Source organism: Dipodomys merriami, unplaced genomic scaffold (genome assembly GCF_024711535.1).
Source record: "Dipodomys merriami isolate MVZ:Mamm:240054 unplaced genomic scaffold, mDipMer1.0.p SCAF_24, whole genome shotgun sequence".
In the NCBI taxonomy this organism is placed as follows: Eukaryota; Metazoa; Chordata; class Mammalia; order Rodentia; family Heteromyidae; genus Dipodomys; species Dipodomys merriami.
This window is the reverse complement of record NW_027203826.1, coordinates 15486833-15513801: the sequence shown is the minus strand read 5'-3', so window position 1 is coordinate 15513801 and position 26969 is coordinate 15486833. Positions and strand designations below refer to the sequence as shown.

General features: G+C 35.3%; 2 protein-coding genes across 2 annotated transcripts; both read right to left on the bottom strand.

The window, feature by feature from the left end:
• Positions 1-2509: 2509 nt before the first annotated feature.
• Positions 2510-3460, bottom strand: LOC138835617 (olfactory receptor 2AJ1-like). The gene has a single exon (XM_070034085.1). It carries the CDS (start codon positions 3458-3460, stop codon positions 2510-2512), a length of 951 nt encoding a protein of 316 aa, XP_069890186.1.
• A 7174-nt stretch (positions 3461-10634) lies between these two features.
• On the bottom strand, positions 10635-11576 carry LOC138835615 (olfactory receptor 2AJ1-like). The gene has a single exon (XM_070034084.1). It carries the CDS (start codon positions 11574-11576, stop codon positions 10635-10637), a length of 942 nt encoding a protein of 313 aa, XP_069890185.1.
• Positions 11577-26969: the final 15393 nt, after the last annotated feature.

The window sequence follows — 26969 nt, the reverse complement described above, 5'->3', positions numbered from 1 at the left end:
TTGGACATTTTCCCAAATGATCACAAACAAAACCATACTAAAGCTACCAGCACAACTATGTTTATTGCAGCATTATTTACCATAGCTAAGATATGGAACCAACCCAGATTCCTTCCGTAGATGAATGGATCAAAAAAATGTGATATATATATATATACACACACACACACACCCACAATTGAATTCTATGCCTCCATCAGAAAGAATGACATTGTCCCATTTGTTAGGAAATGGATAGGCTTGGAAAAAATTATAGTAAGTGAAGTAAGCCAGGCCCAAAGAAACATGACCCCTGTGCTCGCTTGAAGGCAGGTACAAGGAACTGGCTTACTTGAAAAACACCAGGTGCCCCGGATTGCTTTGCTATGCCTGCAGGGTATTTTACTTTCAACCAGTTGTCCTTATCTTGTTTTTACTGTACTCTGTTTTGACTGAAATTTTCCTTGTTTTTCTGGACTATAGTGTTACCTCTTGACTTCTAACCGTATATATTAGGAAAAGTTAAAAATAAACGGTGCTGCAGTCTTGAGCTGCAAACCTCCAGAACCCCTTCCTTTGTCTTGTGTCTTCTTTTTCTCATCCTTGCCCCCTACATCAGCAGGATTCCCTTTCCATACCAGCAGGCCCCGGCAGTTTCCCTTATTTTCAATAACTAGTATATGTCTCAGAAAAGGTCAGATAAGTTGATGTTAAGTGAAATGAACCCCAAGATAAGCATTCAAATGTTTTTTTTTTCTTTCATGCGATTGTTTCTAATATGTTTATAAGATGATTTACTTGGTGCTTTGTATGTCCCTCCCCCATGGTATAACCCCTGCTTTCACTGTATTTGATGTCTGTATAATTTGTGGAGGGGAAGGGCAAAAACAAACCGTTTAAATAGGGATACAGGTGGACCCATTGCAACAATGAGGTGTACAAATCGTTATGTTGAAATACAAACTTTACAACTTTGGCAGGAAGTCGGGGGATGGCAAGGGATAGGAAGGGGAAACAAAGAAGGAGGCAACAATGCTTGATAAGAAATGTATTCATTATCTTGCCCATGTAATTGTAACCCCTCTGTATGGTATTTTCACAATTTAAAAAAAGTTTAAAAAAAGGAATCTAAAAAAAAAAAGCTTGATTCTATCCTGTAATGTAGAAAACACCAGCTTGAAATTTCATTAAAAACCTCCATACTCACTAAGTTTAGTAAGTGATAAAACAGATATCAAAATAGGACATGATTGGAATGATAAACAGATATATTCTTTATATTTCTAAGTGAATTTGAACTTCTTTGTGTTTTCATGTTGTTGTGTTTTGTTCCTTCATATAACTGAAGTTAAGACCAAAGTAGGTTTGATTAAGTTGTTCAGGAGTTACCATGGATGGAGAGAAAGCTTTGAAAGATCCCAGTCTATATAATTACACTGAGTAGAATAGAGGGACCTGGCTTGTAAAGCATGAATGGTATGAATTTGCATCAAGTTGGAGTATTCAAGCATTTCAAGGAAGGAGAAAAGAACAGGAAGACAATTCTATACCATAATTTTATTAATAATAATCTTCTATACAATAATTCCCCTTTATATCTTTGTCATCAACATAAAAGTGTATGCTTTGGAAAATTAATAATTGACTGAAAGTTCAATGAACATATTTCCAGAGATTTTGGCATATTTTGCATCATTTTATATGTCAATAAAAGTATATCAAAATTCACAAAAACTTTTTAACTATTTATGATTGCTTTTAATATTCAATACTGAAATGCAAATTAATGGCTTATTACAAAACAGAATGGTGTAACAATATTCTGTTTCAAATTACTGTGTGACATTCATTCAATGAAAGACAATGTAACTTAAACATTTTGTACAGTAAAATAGTTTATATGTTTTCATTAATAAGCTATTTAAGTAAAATTTTTCTCCATCAGAAAATGTTTGGTAATAATCTTAAAAGTTTGTAAAATGAACCTAACCTGTCTGTACATATGAAATAACACATAATTTTCAGAGCATTCTTACCTAGAATATATTGCAACGTAATATGACTTACATGGTTTTATTGCATTTTTACATATGTCTCTAAATTGCTCACTGAATTAAACAGGTATGTAAATCTGACGAAAATGTAGATTTGAACTGACATTTGTGGATTTTTGATAAAATTATATTCTGTCTCATTTCCAAAATATTGGAGTATTGCAAGAATCCATGCTTTAGATATAATTGAAATAAATAAATTGTATGCCTTCTCCCAATTTTGGAAGGAGGAGGTATAAGTCATTGGTGATCTTTAACTTTCTGCAGTGGTTGATTTTTAAAAGCTAACAGGAAAGAAGGATTTTTGGAAGTATGTACTAACAAAACTAACTTACAGAAAAAGTTGTGATTGTTTTCAAATCCTTCTTTGCAAAAAAAAAAAAAAGATATAAGATTCCTTAAGAGAGTCAATGAGTGGTCTGTGGGTAGTTCATATAGAAAAAGAGGAAGCACAAAATATGTGCATTTTCCTCTATTCAATTTTTGTTCAGAAAGTTACTTTGGAACATACTTTTGGCAGCAGCCAGAACATCTTTATTCCTAAAGCTGTAAATGATGGGGTTCAGTGTGGGTGTGAGGATGGTATAGAATAGGGCCAGGAATTTATCCAGACCTGGAGTGTGGTATGGCCTAGGTGTCATATATGTGAAAATAAATGGTCCATAGTACATTATGACAACAACCATGTGGAAAGAACAGGTAGAAAGGGACTTTTTCTGCGCCTTTGAGGATTTCATTTGGAACACAGTGTGTAGAATTTGTACGTAAGACACAGAGATCATGGAGAAAGGAATCAGCAGGAAAATAATGGCACTAACATCAACTCCCCTTTCATAGCGAGATGTGTCAACACAGGACAATTTCAGCAAGGCTGGGAATTCACAGAAATAGTGATCAATAACATTGGAGTTACAGAATGGAAGGTGCATCACAATAACTGTGTGAACTATGGCATTGAGGGTTCCAACCAGCCAGGACCCTGCAGCCATGAGCCTGCTGACAGCATCCTTCATGAGCACTGGGTAGCGCAGAGGGTGGCAGATGGCTGCATAGCGATCATAGGACATGGCAGCCAAGAGAAGGCACTCACTGCCCAGCAGGATGAGAGACAGAAACAACTGAAAGCCACAACCCACAAAGGAAATAGTTTTGCTGCCAGACAGAAAGTCGGTGATCATCTTGGGGACAATGTTGGAAATGTGCAAGATATCCATGAAGGAGAGATGGCTGAGCAGGAAGTACATTGGGGTATGGAGTCGTGAGTCTCCTTGGATAAGGAGGATCATGAGTGCATTTTCTGTCACACTCATTATAAAGATGATAAATACACATGAGAAGAAGGCTAGACTTGCTTGGGAAGATGAGAAAAGTCCCGCAAGTATAAAGTCACTACCAAAGTTGAAGGTGTAATTTGTATGTCCCATCATAAACCTCCTTTGTTATCTTCAACTAAATAGATAAGCAAATACATCATTAATTACTTAATGTAAGAGAGGAAAGGTCATTAAGCTTGGGCTCATGTACATACCAACATAGTAAAATGGAGTGAAAACAATGTATAACATACAAACAACATCTAAGATTTCTCTGCTACTTCATGGAATGAATATTCTTTAAAAATCTGGAAAATTATTTCTTCAAATCAAGTGGCCATATCCCTCACTCATTGTCTCATTATTTTAAGTCATTTCATACTCTTTGCCAAGCCAGTCTTCTCTCAACTGTCATCTTCTGAGGAAGCCGATACCTGCATACTCTATGTGGCCTTAATTTCTGACTGAACCTTTGTATTTCTTGGGCACCCTAGCTCAAGTTACTTTTGAATTGCTGATGCTTAATTTTCTAGCAGATTAATAAAAATATTCTTTGGTGTTATTTCTAACAGAAGAATCTAAGTTAATGTTGCTCACTTGTATAGACAAAGGCCTCCACTATCACTAGTTTAGCAGTTTGTTACCCACCTGAATTCACAGAGTGAGCTGAGGAACTTGACAATTCTTGAAATAAACCTAAAGGGAATGACATGCATTATTTCTAAAGCTTTCCAATGCAAATAAAGAAAAATTGACTTAATCTAAGTTTTTATTTGAAACATCTTTAATCTTACATTTAAAGTCGAAAGTTTTGCTCATAAAACATCACAAGCAGCCGGGCGCTGGTGGCTCACGCCTGTAATCCTAGCTACTCAGGAGGCTGAGATCTGAGGATCGCGGTTCAAAGCCAGCCCGGGCAGGAGAGACCGTGAGACTCCTATCTCCAATAAACCACCAGAAAACCGGAAGTGGCGCTGTAGCTCAAGTGGTAGAGCGCTCGCCTTGAGCTGAAGAGCTGAGGGACAGCGCCCAGGCCCAGAGTTCAAGCCCCACGACCGACAAAAAAAAAATAAAATAAAATAAAAAAAATAAAACATCACAAGCAGTTCCTGAGAAAAGTTTTTACTTTTCATTACTTTATATGTTTTGGATATATATAGAAAATGGATACAATAGATACAAAAAATTTCCTATCTTTGTATATAGGATCTATTGCTCAAGTAATTAACAAAATAGCAACACTGACAGTGATTCTCCTAATAGTTTGAAAAGAACAAACTTTGTTTTACATTTTTTTCAATCCATTATTTTACAATGTTTCTTGGAAGATTAAAAGACACTAAAAAAACACAGTACTCATACAAACAACATACACATAGAGACTAAATTATGGCACATAGTACTCAGAGACAATGATCATTATTATTGTTCTGTTTCTCTTTATTAATATTCATATTTAACTACAAAACAGCATTTCTTATCTCTGTACATTAAAAATAAGTCCTTAGACCATTATAAGCCAGAAAGAGGGAAAGATTTATACATAATATGGTATAATATAACTATATATATATAGTAAAATGTACAAAAAAACAAAGGTATTATAATTATATTTTCTACTCACTGATGGATAAAATTCTCCCATTATAATCTGTGAGAAAGGCTCTCATACAGATAATGAGAACTCTTTATCTTCACCAACAACAGGCACATACAGTTATTTATGAGGGGGCAAAGCAATGCATGTTGTATGAGATCTGACAACTATTCTGTTCACACATTCATATCATACTAGCCTTCAGTGTCCTAACAAATTATTTTCACCCCTCCTGGTTTACAGAGCATTTCCACAGTCCATAAATCATTGCATGAGTAGCCATAGTTTGTTCAACCATTGCTGCCTTTCCATTTTATAAATGCAGGGTCTCACAGTGAGATAATCTTCAGCATATTTTTTTTAAAACTTTCTTAATTAGTTCTCCTAAAACAGTGATAATTGCCATCCCATAAAATACCCCATATGCCAGACATCTTTGTCATATTCTGCCTACAAAACAGATGCCCATAAATTACAATCTAATGTGTTTATGGTAGGTTTAAACTGTCTATTCTGCATATGTTTCTCAAACAAACAGAATTTGTATGCACTCAGAAACATACCTAAAATATTATCATGCTCAGCACCTTTGTAGCCAGTGGAATGTGAGAGTATGGCAAACGGGCTAACTCCTGATCAATTGTAACACAAGAGTTGAGGTACTGAAACAATGAACTTTCTTCTCTTTATCTCTCTGTTCAGCACAGAGTATGATGACATAGGTTCTTGTGGTGTGGCTGTAATGATTTCACTGAGACCAAACCCCAGGGATTCAGATAGAAAGCTAAAATTGCCAACACATTTCCTATGGATTATGAGCTACATAAGAAATTCAGCAAAAGCCAGCCCTAGAATTGAACATGTTATTTCTGTTTGTTCAAAACAAATCATATTGTATATATTTGAAACTTAACCCTATGAACAATTGAGCATGTTAATTCTGCTTGTTACAAGCAAACTATATAGTATATATTTAAGATTCAAGTATATATTTAAGATTCAAGACTCAAAAGCATTGCATCTCAGTGTATCTTTATTGAGGAGAATTAACATTTTTATACAGTGTGTGATTGTGACATAGATTCTTTGTTTATTTAAGCACATAATCAATTTTTAAAGGTAATGCATTTATGATTTACATGAAAATTGATGACTATCCCAACAACTGTTTAAGCTAAGTGGTGCGAAACAAGTCTAGCATATTGTTTAATAGAATGTGTCATCTATTCAGCCTTTTTACGTTTAATAATTAACAAATCTAAGACATGGCTGTACTTATATTATACTCATATTATTTTTATTTTTATCCAACTATTTTTATCTTTATAAGGTCCTGTATAAGGAAATGGTTTTTGGTTGGTTCAGGAAATATGTTACTAACTTTATATTTTCTGTGAAACCACCATGTATTCCCTATAACGTAAGTTGGACTAAACTTAATCATAACTGTTGGGAGAATCTTTCTTTTTCTTTTATAATCAGAGGTCCCTTCTTTTTTAGAACTCTCTGAACTACTGGGATAACTCTTTCTAACTTAGTTTAATTCCTTGATTTTGTCTGTTGGACATATCTGAAAATTTTAAGTCTCTATATTTACTATGCGTGAGCTGCAAAACCGCTTGTGAAGTTGTAGGAGTTTCTGGAGGCAATGTCACATCAGATGATAGATTGATTGGGGCATTGCCCACATTTAATCTTTGGTCTTAGTCTTTATGACTTAGAGAAGCTGTCTCTATTGGACTGGAAAGATACAACATGTTCTGTTCACGGATCAATACAAAAATAGCCAAAACGAAAATAAAGACAACAAATGTACAGCCAAAAAGAATATAGTAAGAATAAAGGTAGAGGCTATAAAGGTGCAGCCAAGTGTATAGGAAGCCTTGAACAAACACCCCCTTCCTGCAGGCATGCTTCCTTGAAGCTCTTTGTCTAACGTGATCTCTCATGCAGACTCCGCAGAAGGTAGCATGGCAAGCAAGACCAATAAAGATGTCTGGGGCTGGGAAGGTGGCTCAGTGGTAGAGCACTTGCTTTGCATGCATGAGGCCCTGGGTTTGATTCCTCAGCACTACATAAGCAGAAAAAGCCAGAAGTGGCTCTGTGGCTCAAGAAATAGAGCACTAGCCTTGAGCCCAAGAGCTGAGGGACAGTGCTCAAGCCCAGAATATATACCCCAGACTGAATCTGTGAATGTATATGGGAAGGAGAGTTTATATATGACTTGATAAAGTATACATGGAGGGCAGCATGAAGGCAAAGAAATGGAAATTGCAGGTGAGATTTGTTGGGGATTTTGAAAAAGAGATGGTAGTGAATTATGAGTTGTTTTTTTTAAATTGTGAGTGAGAATACCGTATAGAGGGGTTACAATCACATAGGCAAGGTAAAGAGTACATTTCTTGTCAAGCTTTGTTGCCTCCTTTGTTTCCCTTTCCCATCCCTTCCCATCTCCCACCCAACTTCCCCTCCCCCTTCCCCCCACTGCCCATAACCTCCAGGCCAGAGTAATAAAGTTCCTTTTTCGACATAATGACTTGTACATCGCATTGTTGCAATGGGTCCACCTGAATCCCTATTTAAACAACTTTTTTGCCCCTCCCCTCCACAAATTGTACCAACATCAAATACTGTGAGAGCAGGGGTTATACTGTGAGGGAGGGACATACATAGCAACAAAGAATTCATGTTATGAATATGTTAGAAACAATCACATAAATGTAAAAACATTTGAATATTTATCTTGGGGTTCATTTCACCTAACATCAACTTATGTGACCTTTTCTGCTGGTCTCAGATATATACTATTTATTGCAAATAAGGGAAACTATGGGGCCTATGTTTCTTTGGGCCAGGCTTACTTCACTTAATATAATTTGTTCCAAGTCTTTCCATTTGATAACAAATGAGGCAATGTCATTCTTTCTGATAGAGCATAGAATTCCATTGTGTATGTATACCACATTTTCTTGATCCATTAATCTACTGAGAGGCATCTGGGTTGGTTCCAGATCTTAGCTATGGTAAAGAATGCTGCAATAAACATAGTTGTGCTTGTAGCTCTAGGATGATCTTGTTTGTGATCATTTGGATAAACGCCCAAAAGTGGGTTTGCTGGGTTATAGGGGACCTTCTATGTGGAGTATTTTGAGGAACCTCCATACTACTTTCCAATGTGGTTGAACAAGTTTATACTCCCACCAACAATGCAGTAAGGTTTCCTTCTGTCCACATCCCCTCCAGCATCTGTTGTTATAAGAGTTCTTGATTATAGCCATTCTAATTGGAGTGAGGTGGTATCTCAATGTTGTTTTGATTTTCATTTCTTTTATGGCTAGAGAGGTTGAGCATTTCTTCATGTGTCTATTGGCCATCCTTCTTTCCTCTTCAGAGAAGTTTCTCATTAAGTCTTTAGCCCATATATTTATTAGGCAGTTGTTTCTTTGAGGATTAGTTGTTGGGGGATTTAATTTTTTTTGGAAATAAGAGGATTTTTCTTTATTGTTTTTGTTTTCTTTTTTGTAATGTCTTTTTTAATTTAATTTTATTTTATTTGTGAACATACTGTACAGAGGAGTTACAATTACATGGCCAGGATAATGCGTACATTTCTTATGAAGCATTGCAGCCTCCTCCTTTGTTTAACCTTCACATCCCTTCCTAGCCTCCCCCCTCCCCCCCAATCCCAATCCTTTTCCTTCTCCCCATTTCCCCCACCTAATTTTTTGAATTATGTTATATAAACACTCTTCCAAGTTTTATAAAATACAAACAGTACATGAATTAATATTTTTCATATAAATGATATAATTAAGTCATAAAGAATAATTCTTAACTAGATATACAATAACTGTTAGATTACTTAGAAACATTGGTTAACTTGTTATTTTCAATATAAGTATCTGTAGATTACAAAAGGTATCAAGTAATAAAAAATAAGTATAGTTTCCATGTTTCTCAATGAAATCCTCATGTCTCAGAAGCATAATATAAGACGAAATAATTTTTTTTAAATTACAAGAAACAAATAGTTTTATTTTTTTTCTAAATAAAAAACAAAACTGGCTTCAAGAGAAATGTTACAGGGCAGCAGGAAATTACAAAAACAATAGCTAATCAAGAGATTGAGATCAGAGAATCACAGCTTGACCTCAATCTAAGTAGACAAACACTCAAATTAATTCAACTACTGACCACAGGTGGCTCATACCTATAATCCTAGTTATTCATTAGGATAAGACCTGAGGATCACAGTTCAAACACAATCCAGTCAGGAAAGTCTGTGAGAGTCTTTATCTCCAATAAAAACCACCAGGAAACCAGAAGTGGGGCTGTACCTCAAGTGCTAGAGTGCTCACCTTGAGATGAACAGCTGAGAGACAGCACCCAAGCCCAGAGTTCAAACCGCTAACAACCAGAAAAACAAAAAAATGCAAACAAAAAAATAAAACTCATGCAACTGCCACAGATTCCCTTATTTGTAGTAATTAGTATACATCTAGTATAATCTTAGCAGATGAGCAGAACAGCTCAATAGCTAGGTACTTGTGACCATACAAGACGACACTAAGCAAAATGAACTATAAGACATGGAAACTAGAGGTTTTCCTTTGTTGTTGTTATTTTTAATGGAGTACATGATTTCTTTCTTCTTTTGTGTTTTTCCCTCTATGGTTTACCCCTTTTGTCACTGTGTTTGATTTTGGTACCCTAGATATTGTGTACACATTTGTCTGAATCAGGGAAGGGAATGGGAACAACAAAATGGTGAGACAAAGGACAAAGGAGCAACCAATACAACAGACACTGTGTCAGTAGACACTGGGTAGGAAATGGTCTGTACAAAATGGAAGGTGAGGTAAGTGGGAGAAAAATGAGGGAGGAGGTAACAAGTTTGACAAGAAATGTACTTATTACCTTACTATGTGACTGTAAACCCTCTGTACATCACCTTGAGAAGTAAAAGTTTAAAAAAATCTAATCCATCTAATACACAAGAAGTTAGCAGTGGCCTGATTCAGGTGGCTCACATCTGTAATCCCAACTATGTAGAAGCTGATTTCTGAGGACTATGGTTCAACTCATTATGGACAGCCAAATTTATGACTCTTATCTTATCCACAATAAAAGCTACAATGGGAACTGTGAGTCAGGTGTCAGAGTGTTACGCTTCAGCACAAAAGCTCAGGGACAGTACACAAATCCTGAATTCAAGCACCAGGACTATATATACATATATATTTCTTAAATAGCTGTGAGTGGAGATGGTGCTTAGTTCTCAGAGATTCAGCCTAGTCAGTGCTTAAGACATTGAGTTCAAGATACAATAATGACCAAAAAATATAAAATAATAGAAAACTGGGTACTGGTGGCTCGTGCCTGTAATACTAGGCAATCAAAAGACTGAAATCTAAGGATTATAATTCATAGGGCAGCCTGGGCAGGAAAGTCTGTGAATCTCTTATCTTCACATAACATCCAGGAAAGCAGAAGTAGTCTGGTGGATCAAAGTCATAGATCACTAACTTTGAGCAAAAGGATCACAGGGATAGTGCCTATGCCTTAAGTTGAAGTTCCACATCCAATAGGAATAATAATTATTAGTATCATAATAGAAAACAATCATTAGACCTAAGATATAATATATAACATATTCAAAGGGAAGAATAAAATATGTATCCATGTTTCTATTCATTTTTTGTAAAGAAAGTTTCTTTGGAGCATATTTTGAACAGATGCCAGAACATCTTTATTCCTAAAGCTATAAATGATGGGGTTAAGCATGGGTGTGACAAAGGTGTAAAATATGGCCAAGAACTTATCCTTGCCTGCAGTGTGGTAGGACCTTGGCTTCATATATGTGAAGATAGATGGCCCATAGTACATTGTAACTACAACCATGTGGAAAGAACAGGTGGAAAGGGATTTTTTCTGTGCCTGTGAGGATTTCATTTGGAACACAGTGTGCAAAATTTGTATGTAAGATAAGGAGATGATGAAGAAAGGGGTCAATAGAAACATAATTCCACTTATATATATTATTCTTTCATAGTTTGATGTGTCTACACAGGACAGTGTCAGCAAAGCAGGGATTTCACAAAAAAAGTGATCAATGGCCCTAGAATGACAGAAGGATAAATGCATGATATTTACTGTGTGAACTATGGAGTTGAGGGTTCCAACCAGCCAGGCCCCTGCAGCCATGAGCCTGCTGACAGCATCCTTCATGAGCACTGGGTAACGCAGTGGGTGGCAGATGGCTGCATAGCGATCATAGGACATGGCAGCCAGGAGGAGGCACTCACCACCTAGTAGACCAAGAGAAAGAAACAGCTGGAAGCCACACCCCACAAACGAAATAGTTCTGCTGCCAGACAGAAAGTTGGTGATCATCTTGGGGACAATGTTGGAAACGTGCAAAATATCCATGAAGGAGAGGTGGCTGAGCAGGAAGTACATTGGGGTATGGAGTCGTGAGTCTCCTCGAATAAGGAGGATCATGAGTGCGTTTTCAGCTAAGGTCATAACATAGGTGATAAATAGACATGAGAAGAAAGCTAGACTTGCTTGAGTAGAAGAGAAAAGTCCCACAAGTATGAAGTCACTACTGGATGTGTGATTTCCATGGCTCATGATGAAATTTTACCTATAAATAAAAAAGAACATATATAATGGCAACACTAATGAGAAAATATTTATATCACATCCCATTTGCTTACGTAATTATAATACAGTACCGCACTATGTTATAAATGAGTTAAAGATGCATATTATTAATTCACATTAAAAGTGTCTCCATCAGTTCTTGAATGGAATATGCTTTAAAGGTGGATATTAGTTTACACAAACCAACCGGTGTCATTTAATATCTTGAAAGCATTTGTGTCTCCTACTTCTCATTCATCCCGTACCCTGTTCAGCATTTCCAGTTTTCTCCATAATGACTGCATCTCAAGAATGCCGACTCTTGTGTTGCCTCTTGAAGTGTAATATAGAGCTCTAATCCTTGATTGCCTAATCATTCTTATTCTCATAAGTATTCATTTAGCATAGCTAACACTTCTTCTAATGTTTCAACTAAGAATCTTGTTGTTTCTTTTTTGTTCTTCTAGTGATCTAACTTAATGTTAGATTTATTCATCACTCCATACAAGTTCCTCCAAAATATTTTGAGTATGTACAAGCTGCCAGAAATGCTTGCTATGTACATCAAATTCAAAAATTTGCAATATAACTGGCATATTAAGTACATTTCCCAGAAGTGAAAGTTAAAAGGATATCCAATTATTTCTAACATTTTCCAACAAAAATCAATAAGTACTTAGTAAATATTTTGCTTAGTCTGTGTTTTACTAGAAATATTTTATACCATAAATGTAAATAATGAACATATTGTATATTTTGAATCCACAGTGATTACGAAAATATTTTACTTCTGCTTATTTTGTGATTTCCAAAAAATGTATGTTTAGTTTTTTCATTACATGATAAAATAGGTTAAAAATATCTCTTAAGAAATTGAACTCTGTAACTTCTAATAGTGTTTAATGCTACTAGCTGACAAGCATAGAATAATCAAAAGATCTTTTGGACAAACATGTTAGGTATCTATGTATTAATTAATTTTGAATTGACATGTTCTTAGCTGCTTACTTTTGAAATCATCTCAGTTCTGATATAGCATTCTACCTATTAACAGAAATGTGTCATAAAATTATTCTGAAATGGACTTAAACACAAGATATTTGTTTTATTTTGTGTTCATAATTATAATAACCTAACCTACATCCATTTACGTAATTATAATTAAAGTAGTTCCATTTCTATTCTGTTTTCTAAAGTAAAATAATTTATACAAGTGTTTCTTTTAACATCACTATAATAGGACTATTTTTGTTATTATTGGTATCTACATATATAGTTTTGAAGGCATTAATTTCTCTGACATTATTTACTGAAGTGATAAAGAAATAATGTTGGTTAAATATGTAAAAGAAAATAAAAGTAACAAATCAAAAGTCATAAGGAAAATTTTGTGAATTCTTCCTGAAGAAAAATTATTCTCACCATGTTTCATAGGTCAAACTTAAAGTTGAATCTGTAAGTACGTATATTTTATAATATATGAGAATATCAAATTATTTTGGCTTTTACAAAAACCCTATCACTAATCTAATTGATACTTTCCCAAAGCAGACATATGCTATTTTGAGTTAGTGACCAGCAGATTAAACAAAACCTGATTGTTACTCGTAAAACACTGACTAAGGTCTCAATTAAATTGGAGACTGAATTGTATACTAAATAAGATGAAGTACAATCACCTTAAGCAGACAACATATAGAAAACATTTATAACAGATGCATAAAACTCTACTTTTCTTAGGGATCAGTGTGCTAATGACTCATTATATAATTGTATTAGAATAAAAGAGAAACATAAGCAGTAGTCTCCCTAGTACTCTGCAAAGATACAAGGAAAAAATTGAAAATATTTCAGTTTGGATCTCTTGTATATGGAAGAAAAATCACTTTTGAAATAATATCTGCAATATTTTTTGATTTTTTAATTACTTTAAAAGATATAGAAAGAAGGATTATAGTCATATATGTCAAGTAAAGATCACATTTCTTTTTGGACAATGTCATCCCTTCTCTAGCTTTCTCCTAGTTTTGAAATAAATATTTATTATCCATACAATATGGGGAAATTTTGAAGATTAAATGCGACAGGAGCCAAAATACCATAGGAGCCAGGGCCTGATTAGATAGTGCATACTCAGTGAAGTATTCACTATTATACTTTTTACCACATTAATTAAATTTTTACTACTGAAATATTGCTATGATTCTTATTTCTGAACTTTTACTAAGCATTTAAGCTATTGAAAAAAAAAAGAGAAATCTAACCAGGATGTTATAGGATATGATAATTAAATAAAAACGCAACAGAGTTAAGAGTATCAGAATTATGTTGCCTACATAGTGATTGGTACGTTTGTTCCCTGAAGCTCTGTGAAGGAGAGAGGATGTATGATATTACAAGAAATATTTGCCTTCCTTAGCAACAGACACACATAAAGAAGATAGACAGGTTGTAAGATGAATTCTTATGAAATCAGCCATATAATCTATATTTTACTTCTTAATATCTTTAAATTTTTTAATGAACTACCTTTGTGCTTTCAATTTTTCAAAGCACTGTGATACAATCCATGATATCACGACATCATGACTGTGAGTTGCAGTGCTACTTTTGATTCCACAACCAACCGGGGGTACCAGTAAATATTCACAATGACATTATCTCCATCATGAATGAAACTGAACTTGGAAAGGTAATCGCCCAAAAGAGTTAGCATGTCCACCACAGAAAACAGGTGCAGGACAAACCAGCAATCAGGGAAACAACCTTGACAGATAATGTTAACCATCTCAATACTCATGCAACAGCTTATATATATTCATCCTGTAAACTGACTCTCTTAATTTATATCTCACCTAGTGTATCCACAGGTGGTCATGGTGGCTCTGAAGCTCATGTTTTCCATGTTGATCAAATAAACAAAGCCAATGTATGCCAGGCAAAACACCTAAAACATGATCAATTTCAGCACCTGGTAGCCAGAGGACTGTGGAAGTGTGGGAAATAGGCAACCTTCTGGACAGCTGCAACCCAGGAGAACTGGAGATGGCTGGAGACACAAGGCCTTATTTGTTCCTTTATCTTGTTCTTTAGCAGAAGGTGCTCCTGCAGTGTGTCTGTAATAGTTTCAATGGGAGCAAACCCCAGGGAGTCAGACAGAGAGCTGGAGCCAGCAGGTCATTTCCTGTGCACCTAGTGTGTCAGAGCAGTCTCAGGCTGCCAAAAACAGCTTTGTCTTCTATGAATAAAATTAAAACAATCATTCGGTAATGTTAACACAATTTCTATTGTGTATATCTGAAGTTATATTATGGAATTAATTTAGGTTTTATCACATTCATTGTAAATCATATCTTCATCACACATCATTATTGACAAGAAAACACTTAAAATCTATTCATTAATAAGTCTTACCTTTATTATTTTAATTATTATATTGTTTTATGGACTCTAGTCCTTATGTTAAACATTTATGGTCTAAATATTTAGTCTTTTTCTTTTTTAATTGTTATGTTTAAATAAGATTTTTATTGTGAAAATACTGTACAGAGGGGTTATAGTTACATGAGCAAAATTATGAGTACATTTCTTATCAAGCATTGTTGCCTCCTCCATTGATTTTCCCCTACCATCCCTTCCCTCCCACCTCCTCAACTACACTCACCAGGAGCCCTACCCCCATCTAAATTGTAAAGTTCATTTTTCAACATAGATTATTGTATATTTCATTGTTGAAATGAGTCAACCTGTATCCCTATTTCCACAATTTGTTTTTTCCCTTCCCCTTCCCAAATTTTACTAACATCAAATACAGTGAAAACAGGGTTTATACCATAGGAGAAGAACTTGCAAAGCAACCAAAAAATCACATGGTACCTTATAAATACATTACAAACAATAGCAAGGAAGAAAAAAACACAACTTGTATCCCTATCTTGGGGTTCATTTTGCTTAACATCATCTTATCTGACCTTTTCTGCTTGTCCCAGACATAAACTATTATTGTAAATTAGGGAAACCATGGGACCTATGTTTCTTTGGGCCTGGCTTACTTCACTTAATATAATTTTTTCCAAGTCTTTCCATTTCCTAACAAATGGGGCGATGTCATTCTTTCTGCTGGAGGCATAGAATTCCTTAATTGTCATGTTAAAGGTGATTTGGAGAGAGGTTTATAATTATATATGTCATGGAAAGAGTACATTTCTTTTTAGCTAACGTTACAACTTACTTTGCTTTCCCCTAGTTTTCTCCTGCCATACATATCCATAAGTTGTTTAGTTCATTTTCAACATAATGTCTAGTCAGTACCACTGCTGTATTTGTTCAGTCTTAGGCCCTCCATTTCTGTCCCTGTTCATAGCACTCCCCCAATCCCCGTTTATACACCCAAAGAGAGATTCTTTAACTTCTTTAAAAGTTTCTACCTGTGAATTTTTCTCATACCAATTGCACAGTTAAATTCGCTATGGTTATGTACTTATTAACAAAATAATTGACTTAAAACATTTCCTTGTTTTGTTTATTAGCAAAGGATCCATCAATTCTGAGAAGCTGAGCTGATAAGGGATTTGGTGATTGGCAGAGTATTTCATTACGCCATCATTTGATTTTGACAAGAGATGGAGGACATACCAATGAAATATTTCACCTAACAAAAGAATTTGTATAATTGTTATGATTAACTGGTTGTATTAGTGAGAGTATAATTCAAGATGCTGTTAGACTTCACAAGCAATTAAACAATATTATGTTGAATAAACCAATACAATTGCTTAATATATTTCATGAATATAATAGAATATTTTACAGTTATATGTGTGCTTTTGTGTAAATTTTAGTGGTAAAATTTAAAACATGGAAAAATACTGTGGCTTTATCTTCTCAGTGGTTTAATAAGGAGAGGAATATCCAATTGTAAGGATGAGAGAAAGTTCAGGATTCCAACAGTGTTGATGCAGAATATAGCCACCAAGAGCTGTAGAACTGAGAGTAAAAACAGTAGCAAGGGAGGTGGGAAGATTCTATATGGTCAGAGAAGGAGAGAGAGGGAAGAACATCTTTTCCAGGGGGATACAAAGCATGTGAGTGTTCCTCTGTCTTGGCATCTCAACCATTATCTCCATGAAAATTTAAAAAACAAAAAACAAAGAAAAACTACATCATCCCTTTACTAGACCAATCAGAGTAAGCACAAGAAATAAGCAACAAATAAGACTGCCATCATAGATGCTCTTTACTAGGAAAGAAATACCTAGGAAGCACTAATCAGTGGTTCAGTATTTATTATGCAGCAAAGATTTAGAAAACTTAAAGCTTATCATGCTTTGATTTAATCATTTCCTTTCCATGTCTCTCCCTCCTTTCTTTTCTTCTTTTCTATTGCCTCTGTCCTTTCCTCCCTCTCCTCTTTCTTTCAGCCTTTGATTTTTTTCTTCCTTCCCATGTCATATTCTCCCTTTACTTCTCTCATTTTTATCTTGTTTTCTTTAGATCTTTCTTTGCAAAAGTTCTCCCCAGAGTATCTGATCTGCCTTGGGACTTTGGATATCTCTACTTTAGCATCCCAAGTGCTGGGGTTTTAGGAAAGGCATGTAAATATCTATTGTTCCCGGCTCTAAATATTTAACTTTCAGTCCTTCTTCCTCTATTTTCCTTCTTGCATTTCTCTTCATTTTCCATTAGATCAGATTCTCTCCTCTAAAATATTCCATTACTGTTCAGGCAGGTGTCAGCTTGGCATTTTAGAAAAGTAAGAGTTGACACACTTTCAGCTAGAGTGCAGTGGCTGGAGTGCTTACAGCATCACCATCAGCAGCTAGGTGCTAGAAGCAAAATGAGGCATCAGATTTAGGTATCACCAAGGAATACATGTAGCACAGCTTGAATCCCAGAATGACATCTTGGGTGCCTGTTGCATGGTGTTTTACTCTCCCTGGCCAAGAGTGATTTTCACTGCTTGAAAGTAAGACAGAAACATCACCTATCCTGTAGCTGCTCAGTAGTAAGGCTACAGAGTGTCCCTTCTGGAACCACATGTTGACTGATTGGTGAATCAGAGCCTTACATCTGCCCCCTAATTCCACAAAGGACTTGAGACCAACTGCTTCTTCCATCAAAGAGAATGAATGGACAGAAAGGGTCTAAAGCACAGTTTCCCCATGCTACATGCTACATATATGTAGCATGTTTGTGAGTGTGTGGACCATGGACGAGGATCTAAATCAGGACTTCACAAAGCATGAAACTTCTACAATCCTATCCAAGAAGAGTGAATCAATGAGTGTGTAAACACTGAGATGAGCAAGCAGAGTGACTAGCAAGGCCATCATCATTCTATCCAGGGCAAAGTTCACTGCACTCTTCCTTTTCCTAAACCTTTATCTCATTCAGGAGTGGCCCAAAGTTCAGAAGCTTTCTGGCCTAGGCACAAAATTAGTGTGGGAAGAAGAGTTAGGTTGGAGGCTATTTGTCCCACAAGTTCTAAAACTCACAAAACAGCTCCCAATACACAGAGAAAAACTCTTCCCCAGGGACAGTAAATTAGAAGGGAACCAATCTATCTTCAAGAGATTCCCGTGACTTTACCTCAATCTCCCCAATGCTGGCTTTAGTTCTTGGTTCTAGACCACTGGGAAAAGTCTTGGATTCTGGGTCACAGTGGTGAGAAAGAGCTCATCAAAACAGTCATTATACTATTTTTCCTGAACACTAAACTCTGTATCAGCCGAAAGAATATAGATGATTAAAAACACCAATCCGTGTTTAAATCCCAAACAATATGTACAGTATTACTGAAACAGCAAAATAGCCTGTACCTCCTAAGCATCATCAACTTAAAAAAAAAATGACTTGAATGTTAGTTAAGGAAAACTCAATGAACTAAATCCAATCTTAAGGACTATTGCTGATATCAGTCAATAGATAGATAGATAGGTAATCTGCCTATATATGCACATATATACCCACACACAATGAAATATGTATATTCTTCAATGAAATTTGTCTAGATCTTTGTTTTGCTGAGTCTTTACTATGTTTGTGATTTAGTATGATCCTGGATTCATAGACTGAATTTCATAGATTTTTTTTCAATTTGGATTTTTTTCTTAGGATACTATGAAGAACCTGATGTTAAAGCTTTTCTAAATATAAGGAATAATTTTTCAATGAATGCAATCATTCTTGGAATATTCTTTCTTTGACATCCTTTATCATTTATTCCCTTTCTTTATATTAACAGATTAGGAAGGGTTCTTCATATCCTGTTGGTTCAAATTTGTTGCATTATTAATGTGAAAAAATTGATATATTTCTTCTTGATTTTCTTATTACACTGTTTTTTTTTAAAAAAAAAAACTTCCTAAATTTTTTTCCTGAATGTCATTAATATCTTCTGTATAGATCATTATCAGTTCTAATTTGTTACTTGAGAACTTACTTCTTTTTCTTTGGGTTAGTTTGGTACATTTCTCAGTCATGTTTATCTTTGTGAAGAATAAACTCTTGTTCTATTGATTCATTATATTATTTTTGATCTCCATGATATCAATGTCATTTCTAATTTTTATGCTGTTTTCCAAAAAACAGACTTGGAGATTGGCTTTATCATTTTCTAAGAGCTATTGGGAATGTTTTCATTGTTTCTTTAGAATCCATGACTTTCTGATATAGGCCTTCATGACTATGAACTTTCCTCTTAATACTGCATTTGCTGCATCCACCATATTCTGGAGTGATATGTTACTCATTTTCATTTGAATTAGCAGGTTTGAAATTTCTTTGCCAATTTCTTCAATGACTTATTGATCATTTAAGTGAAAGTTTTTCTGCATTCATTGAAGATTTTTTGTGTGTGTGTGATTTTCTCTTCCCCTAATCAGGTATAACACTATTTCATTATGCTCCTTTAGGGAACACAAAACAATTTGATGATTTTTTTGTTGTTGGTTCTGGGGCCAGAACTCTGGGCCTATGTGCTGTCCCTCAGTTCTTCAGGTCAAGGCTAGTGCTCTACCACCTGAGACACAGAGCCACTTCTGGCTTTTTCTGCTTATGTGGTGCTGAGGAATCGAACCCAGGGCCTCATGCATGCAAAGCAAGCACTCTACCACTGAGCCACCTTCCCAGCCCTTGATGATTTTTTTATTTGCTTACCCCTGCTTTATATACTAAGATATCGTTTACTTAGAGAACGTTCAATGGAATGTTGAGAAGAATGTAGAATGTTCTGTTGTAGAGCAGCAATACTCTAGAGATGTCTGTTATGTCCATTCCCTCAATGGCATTTCTTAGTTCTCAGATATTTTTGTAGACTCTTTATGTCTGTATACGATAACTATGGTTGGAGCCTGTAGTGTTAATGCCACCTACTATTATTTTATCTAAACTGATATTATAATTTATAATCAATAATGTTAAATTTTTCATTTGAGTATACCTATTTTGAGAGTAGATAGGTAGGATTCATTATATTTTTGATATATTGTTTCATTCATTAATTCATAGTGTACTTTGTGGGTTTTGAGTTTTTTTGCTTGAAATATGTTTTGTCTTGTATAGCCACCTCTGCCTGATTTTGATTTGTGTTTGCTTGATATATCTTCCAGTTCTATTAGTTTAGTCTGTGTCTTGGTGATAAGTGGTGTTTTTTATAGAAAACAAAATGTCATATCCTGCTTTTTATGAAATCAGATAATCTGTGTCTTTTCAGATTTAGGTCCATTTACATCTAGGGTTATCATAGACAACTATTCTTTTTGTTTCCTGTAGTACTATTGTTTGTTTGTTTCCAGGTTTATTATAATTTTTTCCTTGCTTTACAAATATCAATCATTAGATTGTGCTACTTTGCTGGAACAGGCCTGTTGGATATTGTTGCAATTTTCAAGTATTGGTCCAGTCTTTTTTTAAATTTGTTCTTTCTGAGATTTCTGTATCTGTGATCATTTTTATTCCTATTTTTATTTATTGTTCCCTTAACTATCTTCTACAATGTACATAGTAGTCATTAATTGCTTTAGCTTATTCATATCCTGTATATACATATATATGTATCCTACATGTCTAAGTATATGCGTATATGTGTATGTGTATATGCATGTGCATGTGTATGGACATGTGTATGTGTATGAATAGATAATATACTAGGGTTTCCTGGCACATCTTAATAAGGACCAGAAACACAAAAAAAATTTTAAAAAAATTTAGATAAATGGGATTGCATTAAACTGCAGAGCATCTGCACAGTAAAGAACATAGCTAGCAAGATCACTAGGAAAACCACAGATTGGGAGGAGACCTTCATTAACCACACAACAGACAAGGACCTCATATTTAAAATATATTTAGAATGTAAGTTTGTTTGATTCACAAAAGGAAAAGGAATCACAGAAAGTGCAGGATAACAGATGACCTAATGCAAAAATGATAGTCCCTAGACACTATGTTGGGAATAATCTTTACAACTTGGCCATGAGTGAGGGGTAAGAGGGAAAAGCAGGAGAAAATAAGGGAGTGGATAACAATATTCAAAAAGAAATGTATCTAGCGCTAATCCCAGTTCATTAACTTTAAGATTTAAAAAAAATCATTCCAAAAGGAATCTTTAAGTACACAGACACACACACACACACACACACACACACACACACACACACACACACACACACACGAGGAGGAAAGAATGGATAGCAAAATTAGCAAATAGAAAAAAATAAAATTCAATCTCTAAATATCCTGATTGAATAATTTGTAAATGCTTATATTTTATAGGTAATTGCTTTGAGGACATAAAGTGCATGCATGTTTTTTAGAATGATGTTGTATATATAATATTTATAATTAATTCCCTTGTTTATGCGATATTCTTCACATGTACCTTATTTGTTACCTTAAATTATTTTAGGCTTTGAATTTACCAGGAAATTATAAGAGACATAATATGAACCTCTATATCTCATTCTGTTTCGTTTTTTTTTGTTTTTTGTTTTCCACATCTCTTTTTATTGCTGAGTAAAAAAAAAAATAGTTTTAGAAAAAGTTTATGTTTTAATGTACTATTTACTCAAAGTAAATTAGAATATTGTGTTATAATGTATACTCCAGTCAAACAGATAACATTTATTATTTAAATGAAATGGAAAAAGTGGCAGTGATATTACATAAATACAGAGAATTATTCTTTTCACACTCAATACAGACATGCTAGAAAGTTATAACAACCAGAAAATCAATATATAATCTTACTTCCAAAACCCAAAATAGGCATTTCAATGTCTTACACTGCTTGTGAGTAAATAACTAAACTGTGTTTGTTGTGGGAAAAACTGCATGTCTAAATTTCTTTTTCCATTTTTATTAGTATCAATTAGTTTTACAGTGGTGCAAGGAGTTATTTTGAAATGTACAGATAGCAATAGCATGCACTTTGACCAGATAAAGCCCTGTGTTACACTACTCCTCCTCCTTCCCCATTATCTCAAAAGAGACTTAGCAGGATTTGTCTTTATGTATTCTAAGACAAAAAATACAGAATTTATAAAGTATGACACACACAAAAATACTCAGCAGCAATAGCCATCAGGGAAATACTATAACAATGGAAAAGTACTTACTGATTCTCTCATGGGAATTATTAAAACAAAAAGCCTGATAATATTTGGAGTAACTAGACCTTATTAGAATGACTAGTCAAAATATAAAATCTGAGAACTACTTTCAAAAAATGATTGGATATGCTGTTCATCAAACATCTACTCAGAAAAATATAAACAAACTTAATCTGAAAGGAGTTAACACTCAAACCATAAGTAGTCCATCAACCAAAAGTGATTAAACAGATGGTGATATTGGAAGAGGTATAATACTAACTGCAATTTAAAAGAATAAATTATACATAAATAAAATATGTAGAGGAATGGTACAAACATTAATCTTTGAGAAAGAAAAACTTTAAACCTTTAAACATCCCTCATTTATTCCTCATATTGAGGAAATCTAACATGAAAATAAATTGATGTGTTTGTCTTTGTAGTTCTATTATCTGTGTCTAGTACCTATGCTGTACTTAACACTGCAGGTTCTTTTTGTTGTTGTTGTTTTTTCGGTCCATCTTGGGGCTTGAACTCTGGAATTGTGTGCTGTCCTTGTGCTCGTCAGCTCAAGGCAAGTGCTCTACCGTGAGCCACAGTGCCACTTCCAGTTTTCTGAGTGGTTTATTGGAGAAAAGAGTCTCACAGACTTTTCTGCCCAGGCTGGCTCTTAACCATGATCCTCAGTTCTCAGCCTCCTGAGTAGCTAGGATTACAGGTGTGAGTCACTGATGCCAGGCTACATTACAGGTTCTTGTCTATTTAAATGACCAAAGAAAAGGATCTTCTAGTCCTTTTGTAGAACAAAAGGGAAATCTTTTAAAGGAGTTACTATATTCTAAAAATCATGAGTTAATATATTCTATAAATCATGATTTATACTTGTATAAAGTATTTATTTTGTCAGGTGAAGAGTTTATTTCTTCAAGTTTGTAATGAGCAGAGGATGCCTGTGATCCTGTGTTCAATAGTATGGTGTATCAGCCATTTTCCTAACCATGTACTTTTCTGAAATATTGCATAACAGAACTTGAATTTCCATAGATTATATTATTTTTTACTTATGTTAAATAATGTGCTTGGCTAGGAGTTATGTCTGAGTTGAATTGCCTTAATCTCTAATCTAAAGTATTTATGATTGGTGCCATGACATAAAGAAAAAGAACACATCTCCTTGCTGAGACAGTACCAGGAAAAAGTTGAAAGAAAACATACAATTCAGAGAAAAAAAATCTACAGCAGCTATAATTTAGGAAGAATAGATCTTTATTCTAATCAACCATTAGAAGGCTAGCTAATTTTGGGTTCTCTAACTTGTTTTTAGGTATTTTTATGTTTCTTTCAATGATAAAGGCCTACGTTTTCATGGAGAAATGGGACCAAACATTCACTGACTTCATTTTATTGGCTTGTTGCCTCCTAAAAAAACTGGACTACTTCTCCTACTTCTTTATATGTTCATGTTCTCTCTTACTTTGATTGGAAATTCAAAAGTGACCTCTCTCATATATATGAATTGCTGTCTCCACACCCCATGAACTTTCTCCTCAGCCAGCTTTCTCTCACAGACATCTCCACCACTGAGCACAAGATGGCACTCAACTTCCTCTCAGGACAGAAAAGCAGGTTTAATTGCAACATAATTACAGATCATAAAGATCACCCATTTTAGTACAAATAAGTTTTAATAAACCAACATACCAATTGTAGAACATTTTCCCTATCCAATTTTTCCAGTTATTTCTTCTTTTTCCCATTTGATTTATTTCCTGTTGTTACTATTTCTGCCTTGAATGTCAGTTTATCTGATTTGAATAAGAGAAAAGGAATCACAGAAATAATGTGACAAAGGGTGAACCAAGGCAACAGGGATACTCACTAGACACTATGTTGGAAATGAACTTTAGAACTTGGGAGAGGGGAGTCTGAGGGCAGGGAGTGGAGGAAAATGAAGAAGAGGATAACCCTGTGCAAAAAGAAATGTACTCATTACCTTATATAACTGTAACGCCTCTGTACATCATTTTTACAATAAAATTATAAAACAACTACAACACCTATAATAGAGAGAAAGTCAGATCAGTAGCTGCCTGGGATAGAAATGGAAGCTTTTATTCATTTTAAGTCTTGAGTAGGAGATATCTGGTAGAGGAGTGGCTGATGGTACTGTCTCACACCCACACACAACTCCTCTTCTTTCCTTAACACCTATCCTGTCTTCTCCTTTCCTTCCCCTCCCACTTAACCCTGGGTTTGCTTTCTTCTACGTCCCCCTTCTCTTGAGAATGATCCATTGGTTCCCATGGTTTGGGGGATCTCATGTTACTTGAATTCCCTTCATAGCCTTGAGAAGAAAGGGTCTGGGAAAGGAACAACTGCAGATGTTGACATCTTCCCACTAATCTTCCCCTCCCCATGCTTCTCCCAACTTTGCCCACATCTCCCCTCCTCTCTCTCTTCATTCCTTGATTTTTCTTCCCATTTTGAGGCTTTGGTTCAGACATTTCCCTAGACAAGATCCTTCAGACCCATCTTTAGGCCCATAATCTAAACTACTGAGGGTATACCAATGGTTGCATTTTTTTTTTAATTCTGTTTTCCCTTTAGATATCTTACGACACAAAAGAGTCACAATTTCCTCCCACAAGCAAGGAGAATAATCCGTTTTTTCTTAATTTAATGAACTTTTATCCTTGACATATTTAAAAGGAACTGGCAAAAGTTGGTAAAGGCAAAGTAAACTCCTGCTGGTCTTACTAGTATCAGAAAAAAAATAAAAATCAAGAATGTGCTGTATGGGCAAAACCACAGTTTATGTCTCTTGTTCCAATTGCTTGGTTCACATTTTTAATACAATTAGCTTTAGTAGGCTCCTTTGACAGTTAACAAGAAGTTAAGTTGTAACAGAATTTTCAATTAAACTACCACTAAGAGTTCAACCCACATATATACTTATGAACCAGAAATGTGGCCACTCTTGCAACCTTATGTGACTTTTTTGGAGATATTAGGTACTTCTTTACATTCCTCTCCTGTGAGCTAGTCAGAGTGAATTTACAAAGCTATAAGCTCTTTCTCTTTAAAGATATGGACCCAAAGGTTTTAGCGTTTGGGAGTGGTTCTGATAAGTACAGTATCCAAAGAAAACAGTTACTAATCCAGTACTTTTTATCCTAAAGGAACTTTCCAAAGAAGGTATAGGGCTTGGGGTTGGCTTTCTTCAGAAGCCAAGTTGGGAAAGGGAAGATTTTATAACATTTATTGCTTTATCTCCCTTGTATGCCATGATAGAAGGTATCTGTTAGAAGAATGACTTGTAGTACTATACCACACCTACACTCACCATCTTTTTTCCCTACCCTACTCACTTCTGTTTCTGGTCTCCAGCTTCATCTTTTGTTTTTTTTTCTTCTATTTACCCCACTTTTGAGAATTTTCCTTTGGGGTCCCATGGTTCAGGGACCCAGATGATCTTCCTTTACATTGTTTGAATTCGTTTCTCGTCAATGAAAGCTACTAAAGGAGGTAAGGAAGGTGTTGAAACCACCCCCCAAAAAAATTCCCCCCACCTCACCCTTCTCTCTGCACCCCTGGCCCCATCCTTCCCCTTATTCCTCACTTCATCCATTGAAAGTTTTCTCTGCCCTCTTTTTGAGAAACACTTTTTCTCCTAAATTTCTGCAGATAAGATAATGTAGACAGATTTTCAGGTTCAGAATGTAGACAAAGACAACTGAGGGGATCCCAAATGTTTTCTTCTGAATTTTTTTTCTCATTTTTGATATCTTAAGACAGAATAGTGTCAGAGATTTCTTCCACAAGTGAATATTATAAACCATTTCTTCCTAACTCAGTGAACTTTTATCCTTGACACACCTAAGAGGAGCTGACAAACTTGCTAAGGTAGTGTAATCCAGATGAAGGTCTTGTTTCTGGCAGAAAGTCAGGTAAGAAAGTGTTGAGTGGGTGGCAGGGGGAAGTGGCTCAGTGGCTCAGTGGTAGAGCGCTTTCCTTGTATGCCTGAGGCCCTGGGTTCGATTCCTCAGCACCACATAAGCAAAAAGAAAAAACCTGGAAGTGGAGCTGTGGCTCAATGGTACAGCACTAGCCTTGAGCTGAAGAGCTGAGGGACAGCGCCCATTCGTCCAGTGACTCAGAACTGAATGTTCTCAAAGCTTGTTACTACACTCATTAAAATATTATCCACAGTCTCCAATAACATAAATATGCTGGTCAAAATAATTTCTTAGTAATGAGGTATCTATAAGGCACTGGAGACTGGTCAGATTGACAGGATGCTAGAAAAAATGGGATGGCCAATTGAAGTAAAGTACTGCTTATATTCCAGTAGGCCAGTATGGTCTTAGTAGTGGTCATCCGCAATACCATCAGATATCCCCCTTGGCTATGAATATTGCTGACAGATTATTCCTCTAAAGGATCAGGCTTCACTGCATCCAGACAAGGAATCCCAGAAATACCAATCTCCCCTCCCCACACACACACATACACATAAAAAGGCAAGGGGCACTTTTGGCAGTGTGACAAGAGAACTGGGCAGATTTAGACAGTGGTAGAAGTTTCTTTCAACCCTTAATCATCAGGAACTTCAGTGATAGGGTCTTGCATGATTCATCCCCAGGGATGTTTACTTTATATATCATTCACTCCAGCCCATAGGGTCTCAGGTCAATCGCAGTAGGAATGGACTTTTTCAGCTTCTACCTCTCTGCCACACCAGCTTTTCTTTGATTTAGTGTGTAGATTTATTTAATAGATTTCTCACAAA